At 40.1% G+C, this 23,300-nt stretch overlaps 1 protein-coding gene across 4 annotated transcripts in view; it reads right to left on the reverse strand.

The window, feature by feature from the left end:
• Positions 1-23,300, reverse strand: part of IFTAP (intraflagellar transport associated protein) — a 102,088-nt gene that overhangs the window by 17,044 nt on the left and 61,744 nt on the right. For 3 of the 4 annotated variants that reach the window (XM_010592121.3, XM_010592120.3, XM_010592122.3), the window contains 3 exons: positions 8,067-8,233; positions 5,724-5,795; positions 4,309-4,375 (listed from right to left, as the gene is read on the reverse strand). In XM_010592121.3, the coding sequence (XP_010590423.1) occupies positions 4,309-4,375; positions 5,724-5,795; positions 8,067-8,233 (306 nt within the window). The remainder of the gene's footprint in view (positions 1-4,308; positions 4,376-5,723; positions 5,796-8,066; positions 8,234-23,300) is intronic. The other variant, XM_010592123.3, reaches the window with a different exon arrangement.

Below are 23,300 nucleotides of genomic sequence, written 5' to 3' on the forward strand. Positions count from 1 at the left end.
TGCTTTTCAACTCATGGCATTCACTCATTTATCAGCAGAGGCTGAGAAGCTAAGATGAAAGGGGCTAAGTGGCTGAGGAGCTAAGCAGAGCTACAGACAGACTCACAGTACTACACAAATAAAAATCAGAGTTCAGGGCCTCCAATAAGGAAGGGCTACGGTTACCACGAAGGGCCACAGCCAAGGAATAAGCAAGAACTAGAACTAGAGCAACCTGCACAAAGCCAGAAACCCAGTCTTGAATCAGCTCAACCCTGATTGGATTAAGGTGAGGTATTTCTACCTGGAAACCCTGGTGGCATAGTGGTTAAGAGCTATGGCTGTTAACCAAAAAGTCTACAGTTCAAATCCACCAGGCACTCCTCACAAACTCTATGGGGCAGGTCCTATAGGGTCACTATGAGTTGGAATCAACTCAGTGGCAATGGGTTTGGGGGTTTTTCTATTATTATTATTCCTGTCTGACAATTGCTTGCAAAACGTTAAAGAAAATCTTCTCTGGAGGAAGTTAACATCATCCAGAGTCTCTACAATTTTCAAACACAAGTTTCAGCATTCAAATAAAAATTATCAGGCGTACAACAGCACAGGATCAAAAGAAGGTATACAAATGGACAAACAGAAGGTCTCAGGTGTTGGTGTTATGACACATGAACTGTAAAATAAGTAATTAGTACGTTCAAAACAAATAAATGGCAAAACAGAGGATTTCAGCAGAGAACTGATAAAAAGAGATATTCCAGAACTATTTTAAAAACTACAATAACTGAAACACAGATTTAACAGGAGATCCGATATGGATCAAGAAAGGATTAGTGAACTAAACTCTAGTAGAAAATACAATGAAGCAAAAAGAAAATAAAAAAGATGGAAAATATTAAAAGGAACATACATGGAACATGGTAAAAATGTTGGGGACACAAGTAATATTTGAAGAGGTACCACCTGAGAAGTTCTTAACACTTATAATAATTTCTACAAAATCTCAAGCAAAATAAATGCTAAGAAAACAGCACCAAGGTACATCATAGTACAGTTACTGAAAAACAAAGAGAAAATCTTAAAAGCAGCCAAATGAAGAGGAAAGCATGTTATCTTCAAAGGAACAGCAATCAGATTGTGATTTACGATCATGTCTGATTTTTCCCCTAAACTACATGAGGGCAGGGACAGGGCCTTTTTTATTCTTCATTATATTCCAGGCACTGGTCACGGTTGTTAAATATTTGTCTAATAGAGTCCCTGGTCATGCATAAAGCTGCCTAAAGTTGCTTAAAATTGCAGAGAAGTAAAGAGTTAGGGAGAAAAAAAGAAGAGGTGACTAAGCCCCCCGTTTGTATGCACTTAGCCATTAATGGACTATTTGGGAGTGCTGAAGGAGAGCTTGAAAATGAAAAGCAAACAAGACTGTCAATCTTCGAGCAGGAAAGAGCGTTCATTCTCAACCAACACAATCAACCACAGCATAAGTATACCCACCACCAGACAAACGACTTGTGCAAGGTAGTACAATTGCACTCAACCAGAGAACAGGCCGGAGCAACAGAAGAGGAAAGAAAGAACAACAACCAGAAGAGTCTTCCCCCTCTAAGGGCCTCAGCATTATAAGCAATAGCCATCCCAAATAATTTTGCTGGATAACAGTTTGAGTCAGCTAGGCTGGTCATGGCAGTCACTACAAATGCTCAGTACCATTAAGCTGAAGTTAACGGTCCTCTCTCAAATTCAAAGGAGAAAAAGGTGGCTGACTTGATGTCAAATAATCACAGAAAACCAAACTTTGTGGCACTAAAACGTTACTCGCAGACATCTGCTCGATTCCACTGCACAAAATTGGCTCCTCTGAAAAAACAGTCCTCACTCTCTCTACCTGGGCTGCCAAAAAGATAAACCAAATATTGAGAAAGAATCATGCGCCTGCATCTTGGAGAATATTTATGAAAGCGAATAAGGTGAACAAATAAAGTCAATGGTAGAAAAACAATATGCAGCCCACTTCCTTGTTGCCCGAGGCAAATCTGTTGCTTAAACAATAACAACGTAATCTAATCAGTAAACCTCCCAGCTGCCAAAATTATACAAGCAACTTGCCTATTTAAAATGTCACATTTCCCATCTGATACAAATATTTGCCTTCTGCTCACATTCCTGAAGTGTAATACAATTAAGCCCAAACTGAAATTCACCTTGGCACAGACTATTTAATTTTTTTTTCTCCTTTCAAGTGACCCAGATTGTGCATTATGAAAATCGTGAAGCCCTGGTGGTCTTTTCAGTAATTGGACTAGATCACTGAAGCTTGGGTTGCTTTTCAGCCTAGGTTTTTCATATTATTTTACATGTGAGAAGGTCTGGACTAGCTCATTCAAGCCTACTGAGACTTGGTTCAGCCTTAGCAACCTTTTACACACAAATGCAAGACTGCCTGTTATATGATTTCTGGAAAAATCAAACTAGTGAGAGCCTTTTAATCAATTTTTTTTTAATAAAGTAGAGCTAGTAATAAAAAATATATAACCTTAAAAATATTTAAAGAAAACAATGTGACCATAATGGAAAAGGTAAAAAGGCTGATATGACAAGAATCACATAAGGTTTTGGTAAGAGCTCACTCATGCAATTCTTTGGCTGTGTCAGTTCATATCAGTATATAAGGCCTTCTCGTTACAGGCAGAAGGCAAGAGATTTAAACCATCACAAAAATGTCGAACACATGCTCTTTTGTGTCCTCTGACTAGAACCATTTGTCTCCAAGTGTCATCCACAGACCACTGGTATCAGAATCGTCTGATACTGGTTAAAAAAAGCAGATCCCTACATTCCACCAAAGACCATCTCAATTAGACTCTCTCTAGGGAATAGGACTCAGGAATCTGCATTTTTAACAAGCGCCCCCTCCCCAACAGTAACACCAAAAAGCAATGTGCTTGGTCAGCAAAAGCAGCTCCCTCTCAAGTCCTTAGCATCTCTAATCCAATCAGAGCCCCTCACCTGTTTTTACATAGAAATCCAGAGCTGCAATTAGAGAACCTCTCCCTGGACGATGTGATTCCTTTAGACCTCTGATCTCACAGGAGCCCAGTAAGTAACTGCAAAGTCTAATGGCTAATAGTGCACTTGGGAAACAATTCCCTCAATGTAGTAGTGTGGATTTTTCAAAGTAGATTAAAAATATTGATTGCTTCCAGTTACCGAAGCCTATCAAATTCAGGCAGTCAGAGAAGTCAGAACAAGGGCTTCTACGACCAAGGCACAGACAGTCTCCACTCCCAAATCAACTGCAGCCAGTCACTTTAACTCCTGTCCGATAATAAATAAGACCGACCCCCAACAATAATGGCCATAATTCAACTTTATGACTACCTAAAGACTGTGAACAACACATACAACACCCTCAGGAAAACCATTCCTTCCCTAGTATTTAAATTGACTCTGAGATATTCTTGCATATTAAGTCATCAATGAGTTTTCAGAACAAATAACCGTAATTTTGAACATACTTTAAAAAGTCTTTTGAGCAAGGCAGGATACCTATGCTCACACAGAAATCTTAGCCAGGGAACAGGCGTCACAAGTATCGATGGACTATTGTTAAGAAGCCTCCCCCAGTTCAGACCATAAGGAAAAACGCTCCAGAAGAAACATTTATAGCATAACACCAGTATTAAGTGTTCTGTTTTACATATTTAATAAATATTTCTAAAACCAAAAATTTGGATTTTATTTTTAGTTTTGTGATCAATTCCGATATTTTTGTGACTTTTATGATCCATTGATATTTTATGAATCCCGACAAAATAATCTCAATTTACATGTGCTTCTAGGAAAGAAGGGTTTGACAAACCACGGCTCTACTTGAGATAGCCGAGAATTCAATCAAGTGATAGGCTGGAAAGGGGCCACTTTTATTTCATGTAAAACCAAAGGCTTTACAATATCAAGAGATGAAATCTTCTTTATTGAAAAAGAAGTTTCACATCTTCGGTTCTCCCCATCTCAGAGGAGGCAGAAGTACCAGTACCAGCTGCTGTTGAGTCAATTCTGACTCATGGTGTAGGACTGTCCTCCAAAGAGTTCTCAATGGCTGTTTTTTTGGAATTAGATAGCCAGGCCTTTCTTCCGAGATGCCTCTGGGTAAACTTGAACCTCCAACCTTTTGGTTAGCAATTGAGCATGTTAACTATTTGCACAACCAAGGAATAAATAGGTGGAGGCAGGGGTTTCTAAAAAAAGAAAAACTGTCTAAAGCTTTATTTGTAGTTTCTAGAAAGAGAGTAAGTGGTATAGAAAGAAAAATAGAAGGCATACCCTTGCTCATCTGAGGCTTAATATCTTCATCCATGTCCAGATCTTCTAAATCTAGGAAATTGTCTATCTAGAAAAAGATTAACAGTATTTTTATGGATATAGAACTAAAGGAAAAATGCAATGAAGAGCCAATGATCCACGGCCACAACATGCAACTGCACAGCTTCATCTGCTTTCCTCATTGTGCTTGAGTCCCAGCGAAAGGCCTTTGTGTGCACTGTGCTCTCCCAGAGACACTAGAGAGAAGCAGTCAATTTGGGAATTGGCCTGGATTTTGTAGGTACCACAGTAAGATCTTTATACTCAAAGGAAAAAAAAACACTTTGGAGACTTTTTGAAAAGGGACTTTGCTCCAAATTCTATCCCAAAATACATATTACCACCACGATAGCACAAAATGGCATTTGTTTTTTTGGTTTTGTTTTTCTTACGTTCTCAAGCAAATAGCAATGGTGAGTCTGACTACTATCATAACAGCAGGCTTTCTTATAGCACTCGGAAGAGCCAGAGAGAAGAAACCCAAGAAAGCAGGAGGGAGCAGTTCATTCAAAACAAAATCATCCTGCCCCAGGTAGATCACAGGAGAGGTGAGGAAGGCAAAAAATCAAGTGTTCTCTCTTTCGAGCAAATAAAACTGAAAATTCCTTCAAAGGTAAAAAAAGTTGAGAAAATGACCTTTACAGACACAATAGCAGCATTTCAATGACACACTATCCCACATGGGACACAGCTTTCCACAGCAAGCTGACAATGAGACATTTTAGTTTAACAAAATGGTAACATTTCTGACGCGAACTAATTCATCTCAGGTGAATATCAAACAGCGTAAATAAGAAAATGATTTCGTCACCGGTAAGAATGAGGCCCAGTGGAGTAAAGGGATGTCACACACTTTTTAGGTCCACGACCTAGATGTGTGCATGACAAAATACCTTAAAATTATAAAGTTATAGATTTCATAATTGGAATTCCAAAACATTCTGGGTCTTTCATCCCCCAACTTGATAAGCCAGACCACGGCTATTAATGGAGGATTTAAATGTGGCGGCTTCCATTGTCTTTAAATACATAAAAAAATAGCTGTCGTTATTTCTCGGCATCCAAGCGACAGTAATGCACTCCTCTTACACTTGATAGTTTCAGCACTAAAACTTCAGGACCAGTTGTACTTCTGTTTCTCTTAACAGTATATGCTCAGGCGAACGAGAGTCATGTTTGTCCACAAAGCACTCCTCCGGTTCATTTGTTAAGCTTTGAGGAAAAAACATCCAGAATTCAGCCAAGCAAGGCTAGTTTAAGGGACTTAAACACCAACTTAAAAAAAAAAAAAAATTGCTGAATTCTCCAACTTCGTATGAGAGACAGCAAATGAGTCCTGTTTTTCTGCTTTGGAAGAAAATTGAATCATGTCTTACCTTCACCCTTCCTGCCCGATTCAGATCACCTTGAAAAGCACTGCCAACTTTTTGGCCTTCATCCATCACGATCTGAAATACAGTGAAGACATATTGATGGCAAAATGAACAACCAAAAATAAAGCAGCTGAACTTGAAGCCCTTCAGATGATAAGATTCTCCTTCCATTTTTGGTTAATTAGCTACGTCTGATGGACCAGATTCACTAAGGCATAGCGGTGGTCAGGGAATAAGTTTCAAGAGCTCTTACTTCTGTTCTCATCACAGGGTAACCTAGGGTAGATTATACAACCTCAGTTTTCTCATGTGTAAAACAGGAACACTCTCTACCTCATTACCCCACCTCCCAACCCATCCCACCTCAATAAAGCCCTGAAGGACAAATTTTCAAGTTACTGGAAAACAGTGCCATTCAACACTTCCTTGCCTCTTGCATGCTGGTCAAAGACTTGCCATGTAATATAATCTCAATGGCTAATGATTGCCAGTAGAGCATGAATCCTCCAGGGGAGGGAAAAAATAAAGTTCATGGCTCACAATCATCTCAGTAGGAGAAAGGTCTGGAAATAAAGAATTATGGACCTCTGCTGTAAATAAACACATTTCTAACAGAAATATATGTTCTTTTGTATAAAATCACAATACTATATACAATTCTGTCTGCAAGATCACAAGGAAGACATGATGAGGTAGAAAGTGGAAACTCAAATGGCTAAGAAGATAGAGAAGCTTCCACTAGGATTCCTTGATAATTAAAAACCATAGCTAAAGAGGCTTGAGGATTAGGAAGACAGCACCCAACATTTATTGACAAAATCTTGGAAAAACCAGGATAATAGATTCTACTTGCAATCTGAAAGATGAATCAAGGACATGTTAAAGAATGTTCCACTTTACACAGAGAATTCTAAAACGAGACTCTTTTATCCCAAACAGAGGATAAGTTAAAAGATAGACATAATTTTGAGAATAATTTATAGATAGAAGACCCTTAAGAAGTTTTCAGTGAAAACTAGAGATTAATCAAGCCATGGTCTATAAAAATGACATGGCAGCATCTGACCTCCTCTAACTTCACAAGGGAGAAGGAGAATCAAGGCTGGTTCTTATGAGATGGAGGACAGACATGCCTCTTCTCTCCAACTCTGACACCAAACTATCCCTCCCATGGCACTCTCTACTTCTCCGTCTGGCTCGATAATTCATTGTAATGGCCACATAGATAATACTCACAACTATGGGGTTTATTAGGGAAATACGAGGCTACAATTCAGGATCAGGAAGGACTCAGGATACAGTTCTTCGATCAGGACAGTTTCTTGGCCATGCTCACAGGCAGGCCTCTCCCTGGCCCTCAGCCTCTCAGCCCTTGGCCACCCTCAGCCGGCCTGGCCTCTGTCCTGCTTGGGCAAGTGTTATAAAGCTCTTCAGCTCTATGGATAAGTGCCCAGATGCACCTCATTCTGCCAGTAAGCCTCAGCCCAAAGGCTCTCAGCTCTCTCGCTCCATGGGTCAGTGAGCCTAACTCTGCCAAGTGCCTGGAGCCACCCCACTCCTACAGTAAGCCTCCTGACTGAAGGAGCTCAACCTGCCAAGTGCCTAGAGCCACTCCACCCTCCAGCAAGCTTCCCGACCAAAGGTACTCAGCTTTCTCACTCTGTGGGCCAAGAAGCCCACCAAACCATCTCCTGCAGGTCTCCTGGTTCTCCTGCTTCTGCTGCCGCCATTTCTCTGCCACTGCCTCTTTCTATCTCTCACTGTCTCTGGCATTATAACTCTCTGTCTCCTGGGTCTAGGAGGTTCCCAGCACAGGGGCCCTGAGCCCAAAGGATGAACTCCATTCTCATCTCTTCTTTCTTGGTGGCAGTAAGGTCCCCTCTCTGCTTTGGAATTGGCTCTCTTTTAAGCCTAGTGGGATGGCAAAACTGACCAATCCCCTAGTTAGGGTCCCATATAGCTTATTTGCATGATCCCACTCACACAATAGTACCATGCACCTTATTTGTATTATCAGGAAGCTATCCAATTCCCTTGGTGGGCCACAAGCACCCTATTTGCATAGTACCACCCAATCTTTTTTTCGGGGGGGTTACAAAAGTATGGCTAGGAGGGCCATATAAAGTAATTCACTGCACTGCATGGTCATAAACATTGGCTGCTGAAATAATGAAACATAATAATGATTTTCAATCAAGTGCCCTAGCGACACTCCTCCTAGAATTAGCAGTCTGAGTTACTGATCCAATAACTGCCCAGTGTTTATGTTCTTATGATCCTTCTTTTTTACAATTCATGAAAAATGCTTCTTTCTTCTCATACTGCTTCTACAAATGTGCTTATTACCTGTATTACCTGTTCTTCTTCGGAACACTGTGATGAAGTACGAAGAAAGATGGTTTTATTTCTAAGATGATGGTCATTTGGTTCCATTTTATGAGTAAATTTTACTGAGGTAAATATGTTTTCTGAAGAATCAGTTCCAAATGCTCCCTTTTTGGTCCCATTATCCTCTGAAATGAGAAGTTACATAATGTTAGAAAACATTTACCACACTCACTCTGGTTTACTTTTTTGAGAACCTTTCTTCCAAAAAAAGGAATACCTTTCAAAGAACTCTGAAAACTGCACGCTTGAGGCATTACACACTCTTAACTTTACAAAATTATTTCTAAAAAAATATAAATAGAACTATTTCATTCAACACTGAACAAATATTTACTGAGAGTCATTGTTATACAGTTAATAAAGCACAATATTTGTAAGACCCTTTGACATTTTCAAGAGAAAATTATTACCTATCCCAATTTTTTTCTAAATTTGAGGGGGGGGGTTCCCTCCCTTATATGGAATGTAGAGATGACTTTAGAAAATTCCTAAGAGGAAAAAAAAAAGAAGTAAAATTTGAAAATCATTTACAATCCTACAAGCCGGAAAAGCCCTAACAAATTTTTTTATTAGCTATCTTTCTACTCTATTTTTTATTTATCCATGTACTTCTAAAAATCAAAATAGAGTCATATTGTACATATTGTATGTACTTCTAAAAATCAAGAGTCAAGTTGTACATATTGTAGTATATCTCAACTTGACACAGTAATACTGTTTTATTATAAAATTATAAAATATAACTTTATATGTTATTGAATATTCTTCTACACCATTTTAATGGTTATAGAGAATTCCACTGTATAAACGTGACATAGTTTAACTAATCCCTTACTCATGCTTGTTTAAAACTATAAATAATGAATACCTTCATACTAAATCTGCACATTCATGATTATCTCCTTAGGATAATGAAAGAGTTCAAGATTAAATTCTAAATTAAAAGACTGAGAAAATTATATCATCACATCATTAACAGAAATGTAGGAAAAAACAAATGGAATAAGTTTGGGGATGACTGCTGAACTGAGTTTTGGCCATGTTGTATTTGAGGTGTCAGTGGAAATCCTGGTGGAAATGTCCTGGGGTCAGATGTCACAGACATCAGAGCTATATGTGTAGAGATCTGGCAGTCAGTTACTCTGGGATGGTGGTTTAAGCCATAAAATTCTTTTTAATACTTGTTATTTTTAGTTGCCATTGCCGTCAAGTCAATTCCAAATCATGGAGATCACATGTGTTACAGAGTAGAACTGTTCCATAGAGTCTTCTTCGCTGTAATCTTAACGGAAGCATAATGCCACGCTTTTGCTTCTGAAGTACTGTTGGGTGGATTAAAGCCACCACCCTTTAGTTTAGCAGTAATATTAAAATTAGTAATTTAGTGTCACTTTTATGAGCATCTCATGAATAATCTCATTTAAGCCTAACAACCCTAGAGGTAGCCACTTTTTTACTGTGTGCTACCAAGTCAATTTTTGACTCATAGCGACCCCATATGACAGAGTAGAATTGCCCCAGAGGATTTCCTAGGTTATAATCTTTACAAGAGCAGATCGCCAGGTCTTTTCTCCCGAGGAGCTGCTGGTCGGTTCACATCACCGACTTTTCCATTAGCAGCTGAGAACTTAACCATTGAGCTACCAGGGTTCCTTCATCCCCACTTTACAGATGAACAAATCAAGGCCCACAGAGAGATTGAGTAACTTTCTCAAAGTTACACAGCTAGTAAATGGCAGAGCAGAAATTTGAACCCAGGCCGATCTGGGTGGCTCCTCAGAAGAAAAATCTGCCAATCTGCCACCATAAAGATTACAGCCAAGAAAATCCTATGAGACAGTTCTACTCTGTCATACGGGGTCACTATGAGAAGAGCGATATAAGAGGCCAAGCGGCAGAAAGCAAGCCGTTGTTGAGTCTGCAGAAGTTCAAAGATGATTTTTCTTCACTACCAGTTGTTATCTTCTAATGACAAATCTTGTAGTGGGAGAATGACTTACAATGGATATGTTCTGAGGCCAACACTCTTGCCTTCATAGTCCCTGACTGGGATTTGCCACATGTCTTCTAAATCCTAACTTTGATTAACGCGTAATCCACTTAAGTTGCTACATTCTTTAAACCATAGCCATTTCTTGCCAAAACTTGTCGTTCTCAGCAGTTTTTTAGCATTAAAAAGAAAATAATTAAAGTAAAATGTCTGCAGTTTAAATGCAAGGCACACATGATATCTGGCCTTGGTGGACATGGTTAAAGCTTCCTGAGCAGCTGGAAACAAGAATACTGTAGCTATTTTAACAAATTCAGCCAAGTCTACTCCTGATTTATCACAAGGAAACTACCTATTGGTTGATTTGCAGGAATCGTAATTCTACCAATGATGGGATATTCAGAAGCAAACAAGGGATTGTGGTTGGACTTGTACCAGGTTGTGATCATTAGAATAAGATTCTCACCAATTTTGATGCCATGTAATTGGTAGGTCAAGAGAAACAAACATGGCCGCTTTTCTGTTAGGCCATCTCATAATCCCTTCAATTAGATACTTGCCTACAGAGTCTAATAGATACAATACTTTTCATGTCAAGTATAGTAAGGGAAGGAACAGGGTTCCCAACTTGCTCCATCTTGTGCCTGACCCTGTCTTGCAAGGATGTCTGTAGGACACTAACACAGAAATATTGTTGGGGAGCAGTGGTAGAGTAGCCAAAACCAAAAAACCAATAGCCGTTGAGTTGATTCCGACTCATGGAGACCCCACGTGTTACAGAGTAGAACTGCACTCCATAGGGTCTTCATGTGGTAGGGTAACCTAGTCTAGAATACACTATTAACTCCCTAAGCCAGTGAGGTAAAACAAATATTGAATACATCACTTTCTTTTTAAAAGAGTAATATCCATCAATAACACAAGCTCAGCCCAGCTCTCTACTACTGTCTTCTGCACCAGGATCCTAACTAGCTACTTCTGGGAGAGGTAGGCCCTGCCCTCTGTCTCAATAAATCCCTAGAGGCAATTCTTCATCTCTCAAGCTATCCAGTCACCATCTCCTTTTCCATGGAGGCCATCTCTATCCTTTGCCATTATTACCACTTGTGACCTTTAACGTCAGTTCCTTCTTCTCCCTGGGAAAATCTATGGCAAAAATAATGCATTTGTTCACTAAATCTCATTTCATTTCCTCCTCCTGGGAATAGCAAAGGATTCTTATTTCCAGCCTCTCCTGCAAATTGGGTTGAGGCCTAAGTTCATGCCAATGGACACAAGTAATAGATGCTACTTCTGGGTCTAGCAACAAAACTCCCTGCACCGTTCTCCATGGTATCTCTGCCTCGTCCAGATCAACCTTGGAGGCCATACGTGTAAGAAGGCAGTGTCACAAGGTGAACGGATATCGGATCCCTATAAGTCGCCACTTGGAAACGTGTAACCCAGGAGAGTTGCCCCATTTACTCAGAATGTGGCAGGGGCAAGAAATAAACTTGCACTAAGTCCCTGATATTGCAGGGCTTGTTAACAGGGAATAGCCCAGCTTATCCTACTACAGAACGCAATTCCTGAATTTCTCCTGCCACGCCCCTGTCCTGTTGCAAATAAATGGCCCAGTTGAGATTTAAATTTTGGGTTTTTCCTGGTATTTGATTATTAGCAAGAAAGAACAAAAGTGTACAAAGGATACCTCGTAATGTTGTTTTCTTTTGGTTTCATTTGACCAGAGGTTTTCCAACTTTATCTAGCAGTGTAAACCTTTTGTAAATGAAATCTTACACCAACCCCAATATAAAAATAGATAAAACGTCATTTTTTTTTTCACTTGCTTCACTCTCCATTTTCTGTTGCACACCTTGGACAATAACTATACCAAACAATCTCTGTTCCCCCAAGGAGAAAAGATTCAGCTACATTTCAAGGAAAGTAAGACTTAGATGGTTTTGTGTATTTCTTCACAGAAGCTTGCTCCCCAAATATCTCTCCAGTCTCAGATTGTACTGGTCAACATCCTCCCTTCTCTCTGAGTCCATCCGTACTGGCCGTCTCTCAATTCCTCCCACCATTTGCCTCTGGGTCTCTTTTTTCAAATCCACTTCCATGTGCTCCTTGACAAGGTCAGCTTCCCTACTGCACATCTCACATACCATGTAGCTCTCCTTCATTGCACTTAATACAGATATTTACTTGTATGATCCCTTAATCAATGTTTTCTCCTTCACAAGACTCCAAGCTGCATGAAGGCAGGGACCATGTCCTTTTCTCTCCGTTATATACACACTCAATATCTACCGTATATTGTCACGGATATATTTGAATGAATGAAGACAGAAACTCCAGCGTGGAGAACCAGCCTTGGCTGCTGGGGGTAGAAGGCATGAAGAGCTGGGTAAGGTGATCGGGGGTTTGCCACAAATGTTGCTGGGGTAACCAGCACTATGAAGCATCAGGTGAGTGAGAAAGAAATGGGCTCAGGGCTTAGCCTCCCAACTTCTTCCTCTAGTCCAGCCATAAAGATGTCCTCGATCAGACTCAGAGCAAATATAAGCACTGGCAGGGTGGAGCAAGATAGGCATGAAGATTCTGAGAAAAACAAGGAGTTATGTGAGAAACCAAAAGGTTCCTCACACTTTATCAAAGTTAGAAGGGACGAAGACTTCTTGTGGCTACCCACCATTGCTCATTGCACTGTTCTAGTAAGAAGTGGAATAGTTTCAGTTCTCCCTGTTAATCCCTTAAGTCTTGATGTTGTTGTTAGTCATCAAGCCGACCTCCTCCAACACACAGTGACCCCATGTACAACGCAGCAGTCCTGCTCCATTCCCATGATTGGTTGTGGGTCAGGACACTGTGATCCTTAGGGTTTTCACTGGCTGATTTCCAGAGGTAGATTGCCAGGCCTCTCTTCCTAGTCTACCTTGGTCTGGAAGCTCTGCTCAAACCTGTTCAGAATTACAGCAACATGATAGTGCCTACTGACAGGTGGTGGCTGGCCAGGAATCAAATCTGGGTCTCCAGCATGGAAGGCAAGAATCCTGACACTGAACTACTAATGCTTCCCCTTTAAGTCTAGCACAACCTAAAGTTAGTTATTTACTGAGAAAATACTTTGTACCCAGCACAACACTATTGCAATACTTTATTGATGTAAGTACTTGAAAAGCACAGTGATGTCTAGGAATAACAGATATCCCATAAGGACTGGCTCTTATTTGTTCCCATTATCACTCAATGTACTCCTCTACTGTTTCCCATAAACACCCAGGTTATTTAACAGGTATCCAGATGAACCTCCTTCTAAACGGAGACCAATATATATGAATTCACAGCTTCTGATGCTGATATTGAACTATTTTATGTGTGGAACCATCGATAACAGCTCTCACTGGGGTCTCAGATATGATAAAATCTCTTGGTCACTCTTTAAAAATTCCCTTCTTTCATAAACAGAAAGCTTTCATTTTTAAAACACCAGAAGACACAGAAAAGAACATGTTCCTCTCTCTGATTGAGAGACATCGCATAGGACCATTCCGGTTCAAACCCTTGCTGAAAATTTGCATTTCTAACAAGTTCCCTGGTGAGAATTTGCATTTCTAAAAAGTTCCCAGGAAGTTGTACATAAGAATCACCTGGGAGTAGTGTCTGGGGTATTAAAAGACTATAAGCAGCCATCTAAGATACTCCACTGGTCTCACCCCTTCAGGAGCATGAGGAAAACTAAAGATACAAGGGAAAGATTAGTCCAAAGACCTAATGGACCACAACTACCATAGCCTCCCCCAGACTGAGTCCAGTACAACTAGACAGTGCCCAGCTACCACCATTGACTACTCTGACAAGGATCACAGACAGAACTGGAGAAAAATGTAGAACAAAATTCTAACTCACAAAAAAAAAAAAAAAAAAGACCAGGCTTACTGGCCTAACAGAGACTGGAGAAACCCCGAGACTATGGCTCCCAGGCACCCTTTTAGCTCAGTAATGAAGTCACTCCTGAGGTTCACCCTTCAGCCAAAGATTAGGCCCACAAAACAAAACGAGACTAATGGGGCACACCAGCCCAGCGGCAAGGACTAGAAGGCAGGAGGGGACAGGAAAGCTGGTAATAGGGAACCCAAGGTCAAGAAGGGAGAGTGTTGATGTGCTGTGGAGTTGTTAACTAATGTCATAAAACAGTACGTGTACTAACTGTTTAATGTGAAGCTAGTTTGTTCTGTAAACCTTCATCTGAAGTATAATATAATAAATAATCACCTGGGGATTCTGTTAACATACAGATTCTGAATATAACATATAGATTCAGAATATTTACGGTGGAAATGCAAATTCTCAGCGAAGAATTCATTAAAAATGCAAATGCTCAGCAGGGGTTCAAACCAGAACGAACCGTTTCAAAGCCCTGCATGTTAAATCTACAACTTAAGGCTCTATCCTAAACCTTGGAGCCCTTGGAGTGTAGTGGTTAAGAGCTACGGCTGCTAACCAAAAGGCTGGCAGTTCAACTCCACCAGCCACTCCTTTGAAACTCTACAGGGCAGTTATACTCTGCAGGGTAGCTACGAGTCGGAATCCACTTGACAGCAATGGATTTTTTTGGTTATCCTAAACCTTGAAGGTAGTTTCACAAGAATATATAATGTATTGAAAGACCCAGAAGTACTCCTTATAAAAGCTTTTATTATTTAAAACTATAAAAAAAAAAAACAGCAAATAATAAATCTCTTGGCAAAATGAGATAGGAAAAAAGAAACAATATGATAACGTCAAAATGGCAGATGCTGGCACAGCCCAGAATCCAAAGCCTGATCAGAAGGCCAGCTGCTGCTTCCCACAGTTACCCTGGTGGCAATCCAAATGTGCCACTCAAGTGTTTGTCTCATCTTCGTGTTTCTGTTTTTTATCAGAGTCCTTTTCCACCCTCTCATCTTATCCCTAATGTTTCTTGTTTTGAAATAGGTGTCAGACATAATACACTTTAGAAATCTAAGCAGTATTTTAGAGAGCAAGTAGGTTACTGAGACCTGAAAGAGCATTTCTTTGGGCATTTCTGAGTCAAAACTTCAATAGAGATGAAACACAAGTTTTTTGTAAAGGTTTTTTATTATTCCAAAGCAATGCAGTTTTAATTTCCTCTGGATACCAAACAGACAAGCTTCCAACAGATCACCCTTGCAAGGCCACCACTACAACTACAGGGTCTAATTTCAGGCCAAAGAAACAGGTCACACATCTTGACTCCTCAATAACTCAGGCCCTAATCACATATTGATTACGTATCTTACAGATGAAAGTGATCACGTTCAGAGAATTCAGTTTTAAAAGAAATGTAATAAAAATGCAAATCCATCCATACAACTGCCACGCAAGTGCCAATGTGCTTAGAGGAGCTGCCACACTCAATGGTAGAGTTCTCCCAGATCAACACAACGAACTTCAGGATTCTTGACTAAATCTTGCCAACAACTGCTGAGTGTCTGTCCTTCTGCCTAACATATAAATCAATAGCATGTTCCCGGTCTCAAAGAGATACCAAATACACTAGTAGAAGGAAAGAAAAATTCATGGTGGGGGGTGGATTTCTCTGCAACACTGGGGAGTTACAAAAAGCTTTCTACAAAGAGAATAGGGGATAAGCAATCATGCTTATAACAAGGTTGGGCACTCTGAAAGTCAGGGGATGATTTTCACACCATACTCCCAGCCTAGAGCAATGTTTCTCTGGACAATATTTGCTCCTGATTTGTCCAACAGAACTACTTCACTCCACTGCTTCTTAATCACACGCTCCTTGATACCTGGTCTCCCCTGGAACGGCAGTCGTTAGGATTAAATAAGCAATTTAAAAACCAATCAATAATAAATCCAAAGAAGCTAAATTCAGCAGACAAATGTTTTGTCTAATTTCCCTTTGCAATGCTCTGAATTCCAACTGTTCAATGTTGCTTCATTTGAAAGAGCACGAGGAGGAGAGGATTACCTCAGCCTGGCCAGTCCAGAATAATTGCACTTTCCCTGAGGCTGGATGATAATTGACTCAATATTCACAGCCATAGCTCTCAACCCGCCAAGGCACAAATGCACAATGCTGGCCTGGAAAAAAAAAATGTTTGTCAAAAGCCCTATGTGAGGAACACGATACCAGAAAGTTGGAATTTCTGAAATGTCCAGTGTTAGGCACTTACAGAGAGAAAATCGGAAGGGAGTATAAAATTGCCGGAAGTTGGAAGAAAATCTGAGTGATAGTTGAGTTATGCAGCTCCTTCAAATCTCAACTATAGTCTGAGCAGCAATTATGTGCAAGGTGACAAAGATGGGTAAAACTCAAGCCTGCCCTTCAGAGGTAAGAAAGAAGTTAACCCGAATATACAAAACGCAAAAATAGAGAATATGGCAGGTGATACAAGGGAGCTCCAAAGTCAGAGAACAGTAAAATCACAATCAGTGCAGGAGAATCACACAGGACAGGGACATCTCAGGTGAATTTTGAAAACCAGTTATAACATCAACCGGTGAATACTGTGAGGAGGTTACTCCACAAGGGGAAACCTGCATGAGCAGAGTCTCCAAGTGAGAAAGTGCAGGGCCTGAGGAAGAATTGCAGAGTATTCCAGCAAGACAGGACCACACAGTTAGTGACACCTGGAAGTGGTAATATTTGAGGGCCTGGGAAAACATCTGTGCTTTACCTACACCCTGGGGAGTCACAATCAGAGCTGTCCTCCAAGATGAGGAAATGGATAGAATAGTCCAGAGAGATCTAGATCTCAGAGGCAGAAAGTACAGAGCTATTGCACTATTCCAGGTGAGAGGCAAAGGCAGCCTCAGGTATGGTGGTGGTAGTGGTGGTGGTGGCAGTAGGGAGAACAGAAGAGATGAAAGAAAAAAATCTTTAAGAAAAAAAGAGCTCCAAATGAGTTCTTTTTCTTTTTCTAAAACAGAAATGAAGACACTGTCTCCAGCTGGTTATGTTTCCTCCCTGTAGGTCTCTCAATATTCACCCTATCTTTCCTCTGCAATCAGCACCATTCTTTTATCTATAATTTGGTACGGCCTAGGTAATTTTTTTTTTGACCATCTCTGTGATGGTGGAAGAAGATAACATAGACTGAGATCTGTCAAGTGGGTAACAGTTTAGTACAAAGAGGCCACATATACCTACTGTCATGAATTGAACTGTGTTCCCCAAAAATGTGTCAACTTGGCTAGTCCATGATTTCCAGGATTGTGTGACTGTCCACCATTTTGTCATCTGATGTGATTTTCCGATGTGTTATAAATCCTACCTCTGTGATATTAATGAGGTGGGATTATCAGAAATTATGATAATGATACAGGACTCAATCTACCAGATTAGGTTTTGTCTAAAGCCAATCTCTTTTGAGATATAAAAGAGAGAGGCAAGCAGAGAGATAGGGGGACCTCATACCACCAAGAAACAAGAGCCGGGAGAATAGCACATCACTTGGGCCTGGGGTCCCTGCACTAAGAAGCTCCTCAACTGGCAAAGATTGATGACAAGGACTTTCCCCTAGAGCGGACAGAGACAGCTTTCCCCTGGAGCTGGCACCCTGAATACAGTCTTCTAACCTCCCAGGCTGTGAGAGAATAAATTTCTCTTTGTTAAAGCCATCCACTTGTGGTATTTCTGTTATAGCAACACTAGAAAATTAAGACACCTACCTTATAAGATGATTTTAACATACGCTTAAGGTAGGATTCCCAAGATAAGATTCCATGAAGTAGAATCAAAAACTTGATCATTACGAAGAAGTATATGATACCTTTGTCAAAGTATGCAAGTACTTTTGCCTGATGGTTATGTGTAGACATATTATTTAGTCCATCCACCAGAGGCCAGTGTAGGATTATTTCCTGAATTATATAGTCTTACACTATTAAAAAAAACTACTCAGTGCTGTTGAGTCGATTCCGACTCATAGCGACCCCACAGGACAGAGTAGAACTGCCCCATACAGTTTTCAAGGAGTGCCTGGTGGATTCGAACTGCCAACCCTATACAATATACAAAATCCTAAGCTAAAACAGCGCCCTTTCCATTACACTGGCCCCTCTCAGAACAAAATGAGATCTACAAGGAAAGTACAGTAAAATTTTCATAAAACGAAATCTCTTCAGCCTACAAAGTGTATCTACTTAAAACGAACTTTTACTCACATAGGTTGGAGAACATTACGAGGAGAAATTCTTTCCCCCTGTCCTCTATAAGGAAACCCTGATGGGATTGTAGTTAAGAGCTATGGCTGCTAACCAAAACGTTGGCAGCTTGAATCCACCAGGCACTCCTTGGAAACCATCTGGGGGGCAGTTCTACTCTGTCCTGTAGGGTTGCTATGAGTCGGAATTGACTCAATGGCAACAGGTTTTTGGTTTCGGTCTTCTACAAATAATTTTAGAAGTTTTCAAACTTATGATGCAGAATAACCTCTTCTGCATAATTTTTACTAATGTAGGACTCCAATGTTGGCCTACCGTGGTAGTATAGAGCAAGAGCAGACCTGAATTATTACTACATCTTTCACATTCCCTCATATTTTTCAGGAAACCTCTAGGGTAACTCTCATGAAAAAGTTTGAAGTACAAAAAAACAGTCTGAAAAGCCATTCTTTCAATTGTCTTTGAGGAGCTCTGGTGGCACGGAGGAAACCCTGGTGGCGTTGTGGTTAAGAGCTACAGCTGCTAACCAAAGGGTCGGCAGTTCAAATACGCCGAGCACTCCTTGGAAACTGGAGGTGACAATTCTACTCTGTCCTATAGGGTCACTATGAGTCAGAATCGGCTTGAAGGCACTGGGTTTTTTTTGGTTTGGTGGCACAGTGGTTAAGCACTCACCTGCTAACCAAAAGGTTGACAGTTGGAACCTACCAGCCGTTCAGCAGAAGAAAGATGTGGCAGTCTGCTTCTGTAAAGATTACAGCCTTGGAAACCCTGTCCGGCAGTTCGACTCAGCCCTATAGGGTCACTATGAGTCAGAATCGACTCGATGGCAATGGGTTTTTTGGTGTTAATTGTCCTTACTACTGTTTTCTTAACTTATAGAGTACTTATTCAACCTAAAACTGGGGCCGCATCCCCTAAACCAAAGGCAATATTCTGAATATTATTAATTAGGAGCCCTGGTGGTGTAACAATTGAGCTCAGCTGCTAACCAAAAGGTCAGCAGTTCAAATCCACCAGCCACTCCTTGGAAAGCCTATGAGGCAGTTCTACTCTGTCCTATAGGGTTGCTATAAGTCGGAACTGACTCTATGGCACCTAACAATGACAACATATAAAGAATAGGACCTCTGGTGGCACAGTGGTTAAAGCGATCAACTGCTAACCGAAAGGTTGGCCACTCAAAACCACCAGCGGCTCTGCAAAAGAAAGATGTGGCGGTCTGCTTCCATAGAGATTTACAGTCTTGGAAACCCCATGGGGTCACTATGAGTCAGAATTAGCTCGATGGAAGTGGGTTTTTGTGTTTGTTTGTTCACGTAAAGAACAATTAGTACTGCCTTACCAATCAACCTCTAGCTATACAATCTAAAAAATATGAAGGAGCCCTGGTGGCACAGTGGTTAAAATGATCGACTGCTAACCAAAAGGTTGGCAGTTTGAAACCACCAGAGGCCCCACGGGAGAAAGTTTTGGCAGTCTGCTTCCGTAGAGATTTACAGCCTCGGAAACCCTATGGGGTCGCTATGAGTCCGAAGTGACTCGACTGCAGTGGGGTTTTTTGCTTTTTTTGTTGTTTGTTTTTTGGTTTGGTATGCTACCTTCACAAATCCAGTGTGTTTGAGAAGCACGTGGTCCTTTATAAGCAGACAGCAATAAATAAGAACTACATTATCAGCTGAAGAATTCTTCTAGAGCAGGGACTCTGTCTCATTTACCTTTATATTCCCAGATTCTCACTCAATGCCTAAAATATAGTGAGAACATAGTCAATGCTGAACTACCCCAACAGTAGCAAGAAGGACTGGATTGACACTATAATTAGGGACTAAACTCAATCCTCAGAAATTGGATGACTGGCTACAAGTCATACAAAGCATAATTTATGGAGAAGGGAGGAAAAAAAGAAAATAATGATACTTGATTTATAATCCCCTACAAAATCTAATGCAATGGCAGGCTCAGTCCAGAAGACTCAAGAAAGTGGTATAGTGATTCCAGTGCTAACTAGAAGAGTAAGCTAACACCAGTATCTCATCTGGAATGAATCAAGTAGGAGAAAAAAGACACTGAATATCACATACTAGAAAGTTGTGGTTTGATTTTCATATAAGCAAGCTATGGGTTTAGCTAAGATTAAGTTTCCTGTTTGTATCTCTTTTGGTTTAGTTGACCATTTCAAAGAAAATATATTGTTCCACGGCTGAGAGAACATTTTGCTGCAAACATCACATCTGAATACACACCCATTCAACTGAATCAAAGGACACAGGCTTAGAACCACCTCAGGTTCTTGTCGAGCAATTTACCCTTTTCCTTCAAGTAACAATACATTTAACAACCATGAGTAATAATGTCTCCAGTTAAGGAGAAATGTACACAAAACAAATGTGCACCCACTGAATAATTGTTTAAATTGGCTATTTAAAGGTTGAGAGTGACCATCTTAAAAGTTTGGCTATTAGTAGTTTTCTGCTTGTGTTTTGTAAAGTTCAGAATCCCATTTACCTACGAATATTCAATTCTCTATACGTAAACACAGTGTGTACATATATATATAATATATATACACACACATACATATAAGGAATCAGAGAAAGGGATTCTTTTATTTGTAAACAAACCAAAAAAAAAAAAGTGCAATTCTCATAATACCTTATTGCCACTGAGAAAACACACTAAAAAAGATACTTATTGTAACAAAATACTATGCATTAAAAACAATACTGAAAATAAATGTTATGATTATAATTCAAAGTGTTGTAAATACTCTAATACATTCTCTTATCCAATTACACCTAAACTACAACAGACGCGCACACACACACACAAAATGATTATGGGCCAAATATTCATGTGCAGAATGAATACGAATTGTAACAACTGCAGCTGAAGATTTATGCTAATATATCTAAAGGAAAATGGCTTGATCAGCTCAAAATCTGTCGTAATTTGGGAGAAATTTCTTCTTGCAACTGAACCAGCAGTTTTCTGTGTTTTATAATTTGTCAATTTGTTCCCTAACTGTAGTGATTTAGTGATGACAAAAGAAATAGAAAAACAAATGTAAATTGCTTAATTACAGTTTGCAGCTGTTCCCCCAAAGAGACAGAACAGGTTAGCACTGCTGACGCTGTTTCTTCCACAGGAATCTGCTATAAGTCAGTGCTCTTCGTTCAACGCTTTTTTCTCCTTCAGTGTTCTACGTGATATTTGATTTTATGCTGTGATAAAGAGGTCACACACAGACAGCTACAGAATTTATGATCAATATAAAACTACAAACTTGTTTTCCACTCCTTTCATTCTTTCCAGCAACACTAAAACACGCATCAATAAAAAGCTGTAAAATAGCACTGCTTCCTTATTCTCTCTCTTGGGATGACAGATTAATTTGATTAGTTTTTTTTTTTTTTTTAACTGTTGTTTTTTTGTTTTTAGTTGCTTTTTATAAAGGAGCCCTGGTGGCACAGTGGTTAAAGTGATCTGCTAACCGAAAGGTCAGCAGTTCGAAACCACTAGTGGCTCCGCAGGAGAAAGATACGGCAGTCTGCTTCCCCAGAGATTTACAGCCTTGGAAACCCTGTGGGGTCGCTATGAGTCGGAATCGGCTGGAGGGCAGTGGGTTTAGCTATTTGGGTTTTAGTTGCTTTTATTAGCAAGTCTACCCATGTGACGCCTTCTGCAAATTTTTCTTGAGGTTAACATTATCCCAATGGCCTATGTCTTAAGTCAGTTTATTGCTATTTGCTATGTTATTTTCAATTCTGGTCTTTACTGTTAAATTCACATTTGCAAAAGTACTTCCTGAGTTGCCCTGTTTTTTTCCCTCTTAATGTGGCAAAAAAAAAAAAGAAACAGAAAGACACTGCAAATGGCCTGTGAGCTAAAAACACTCAATATTCAGCTGAGAATTAAATGAATGACAACAACAGACCAGTAAATGTGACTGATGTGCCACCTGGAAGCATAAAGCTGGTCAGTCCGTTTCCAACTTCCTCTGCAGGCAATCTGCCAGTTGCAAGGGTATCAAAACAATGTTAAGCACCTCCAGTCTCTAATACTTGACAGAAAACAACTGCAAAGGGCTACACAGCAAGGATTATTTTTCTTGTTGTGTTTTCTTTTATTAGAGAAAGCTGTTGTTATGCTCTACTGAAATTCCTTTCCTGTTCTGAAATTGGTAAAGAGGGCCAGCTGCTTTCTCAATTTTTCTCTTTGGTATTTTTCTGCAGCAGATTTTAAATTCATTCTTCAATTTGGGAAAAGCCTCTCTTTATACCCCATGGAACTTTAAAAGATGCACTTCTAATGCTCAAATTTAGAATCACTTTGGGGACCAAAACGATATGTCAACTTTAGAAACGGGTTGTTTTACGGACTGTCACCACTTTCATGTTTAATCACCTTTTTTTAAAGATATTGTCAAGTATGAGTAGTGATATTCCTTTGGCTGAACTGACAACTCAAAATTTATCAGTCCAGAAGTGTAAGCCAAATCCCAGCCCAAGAGTCTAAGCCCTCGACAGGATATATGCTCAATAAGGAAGAAAATAAGACTCCTGAAATGAGAACTGTATAATTCTGAACAAGTCGCTTGGCCTCTGCAGGCCTCAGACAAGATACTTGCGACGTGTCTTTCACTCTTTCATCTCTCTAATCCTGTCAGTGGCACCAAGTGCTGTCACTCCTTCACTTGCAGTGTCTCATAGGCCCTTTCTGCTTTCCATTTCTTCCTCCAATATTCTCGTCCAGAACTCCACACCTGTATTTCTGCCTATCCTCCAAGCTAGTCTCCCTGACTCGATGTTTCTCTCCTTCCTTGCCTCTCTCTACTTTTCAAAGTTATTTGCAGCATGTGTGTGTGTGTGTATGTGTTTCTTAATCCACTGCGGCTACCAGTTATCGACTACACTGAGACCTATGAGAGCCAGAACTTGACAAGACTGCCTTGTATTTCCGGGTGTGGGAAGTTTTCTACTTTTGACAGGGTGCAGTCTTACCACTTTTCTTTTGCTATCAGT

Source organism: Loxodonta africana, chromosome 7 (assembly GCF_030014295.1).
Source record: "Loxodonta africana isolate mLoxAfr1 chromosome 7, mLoxAfr1.hap2, whole genome shotgun sequence".
NCBI classification, from domain to species: domain Eukaryota; kingdom Metazoa; phylum Chordata; class Mammalia; order Proboscidea; family Elephantidae; genus Loxodonta; species Loxodonta africana.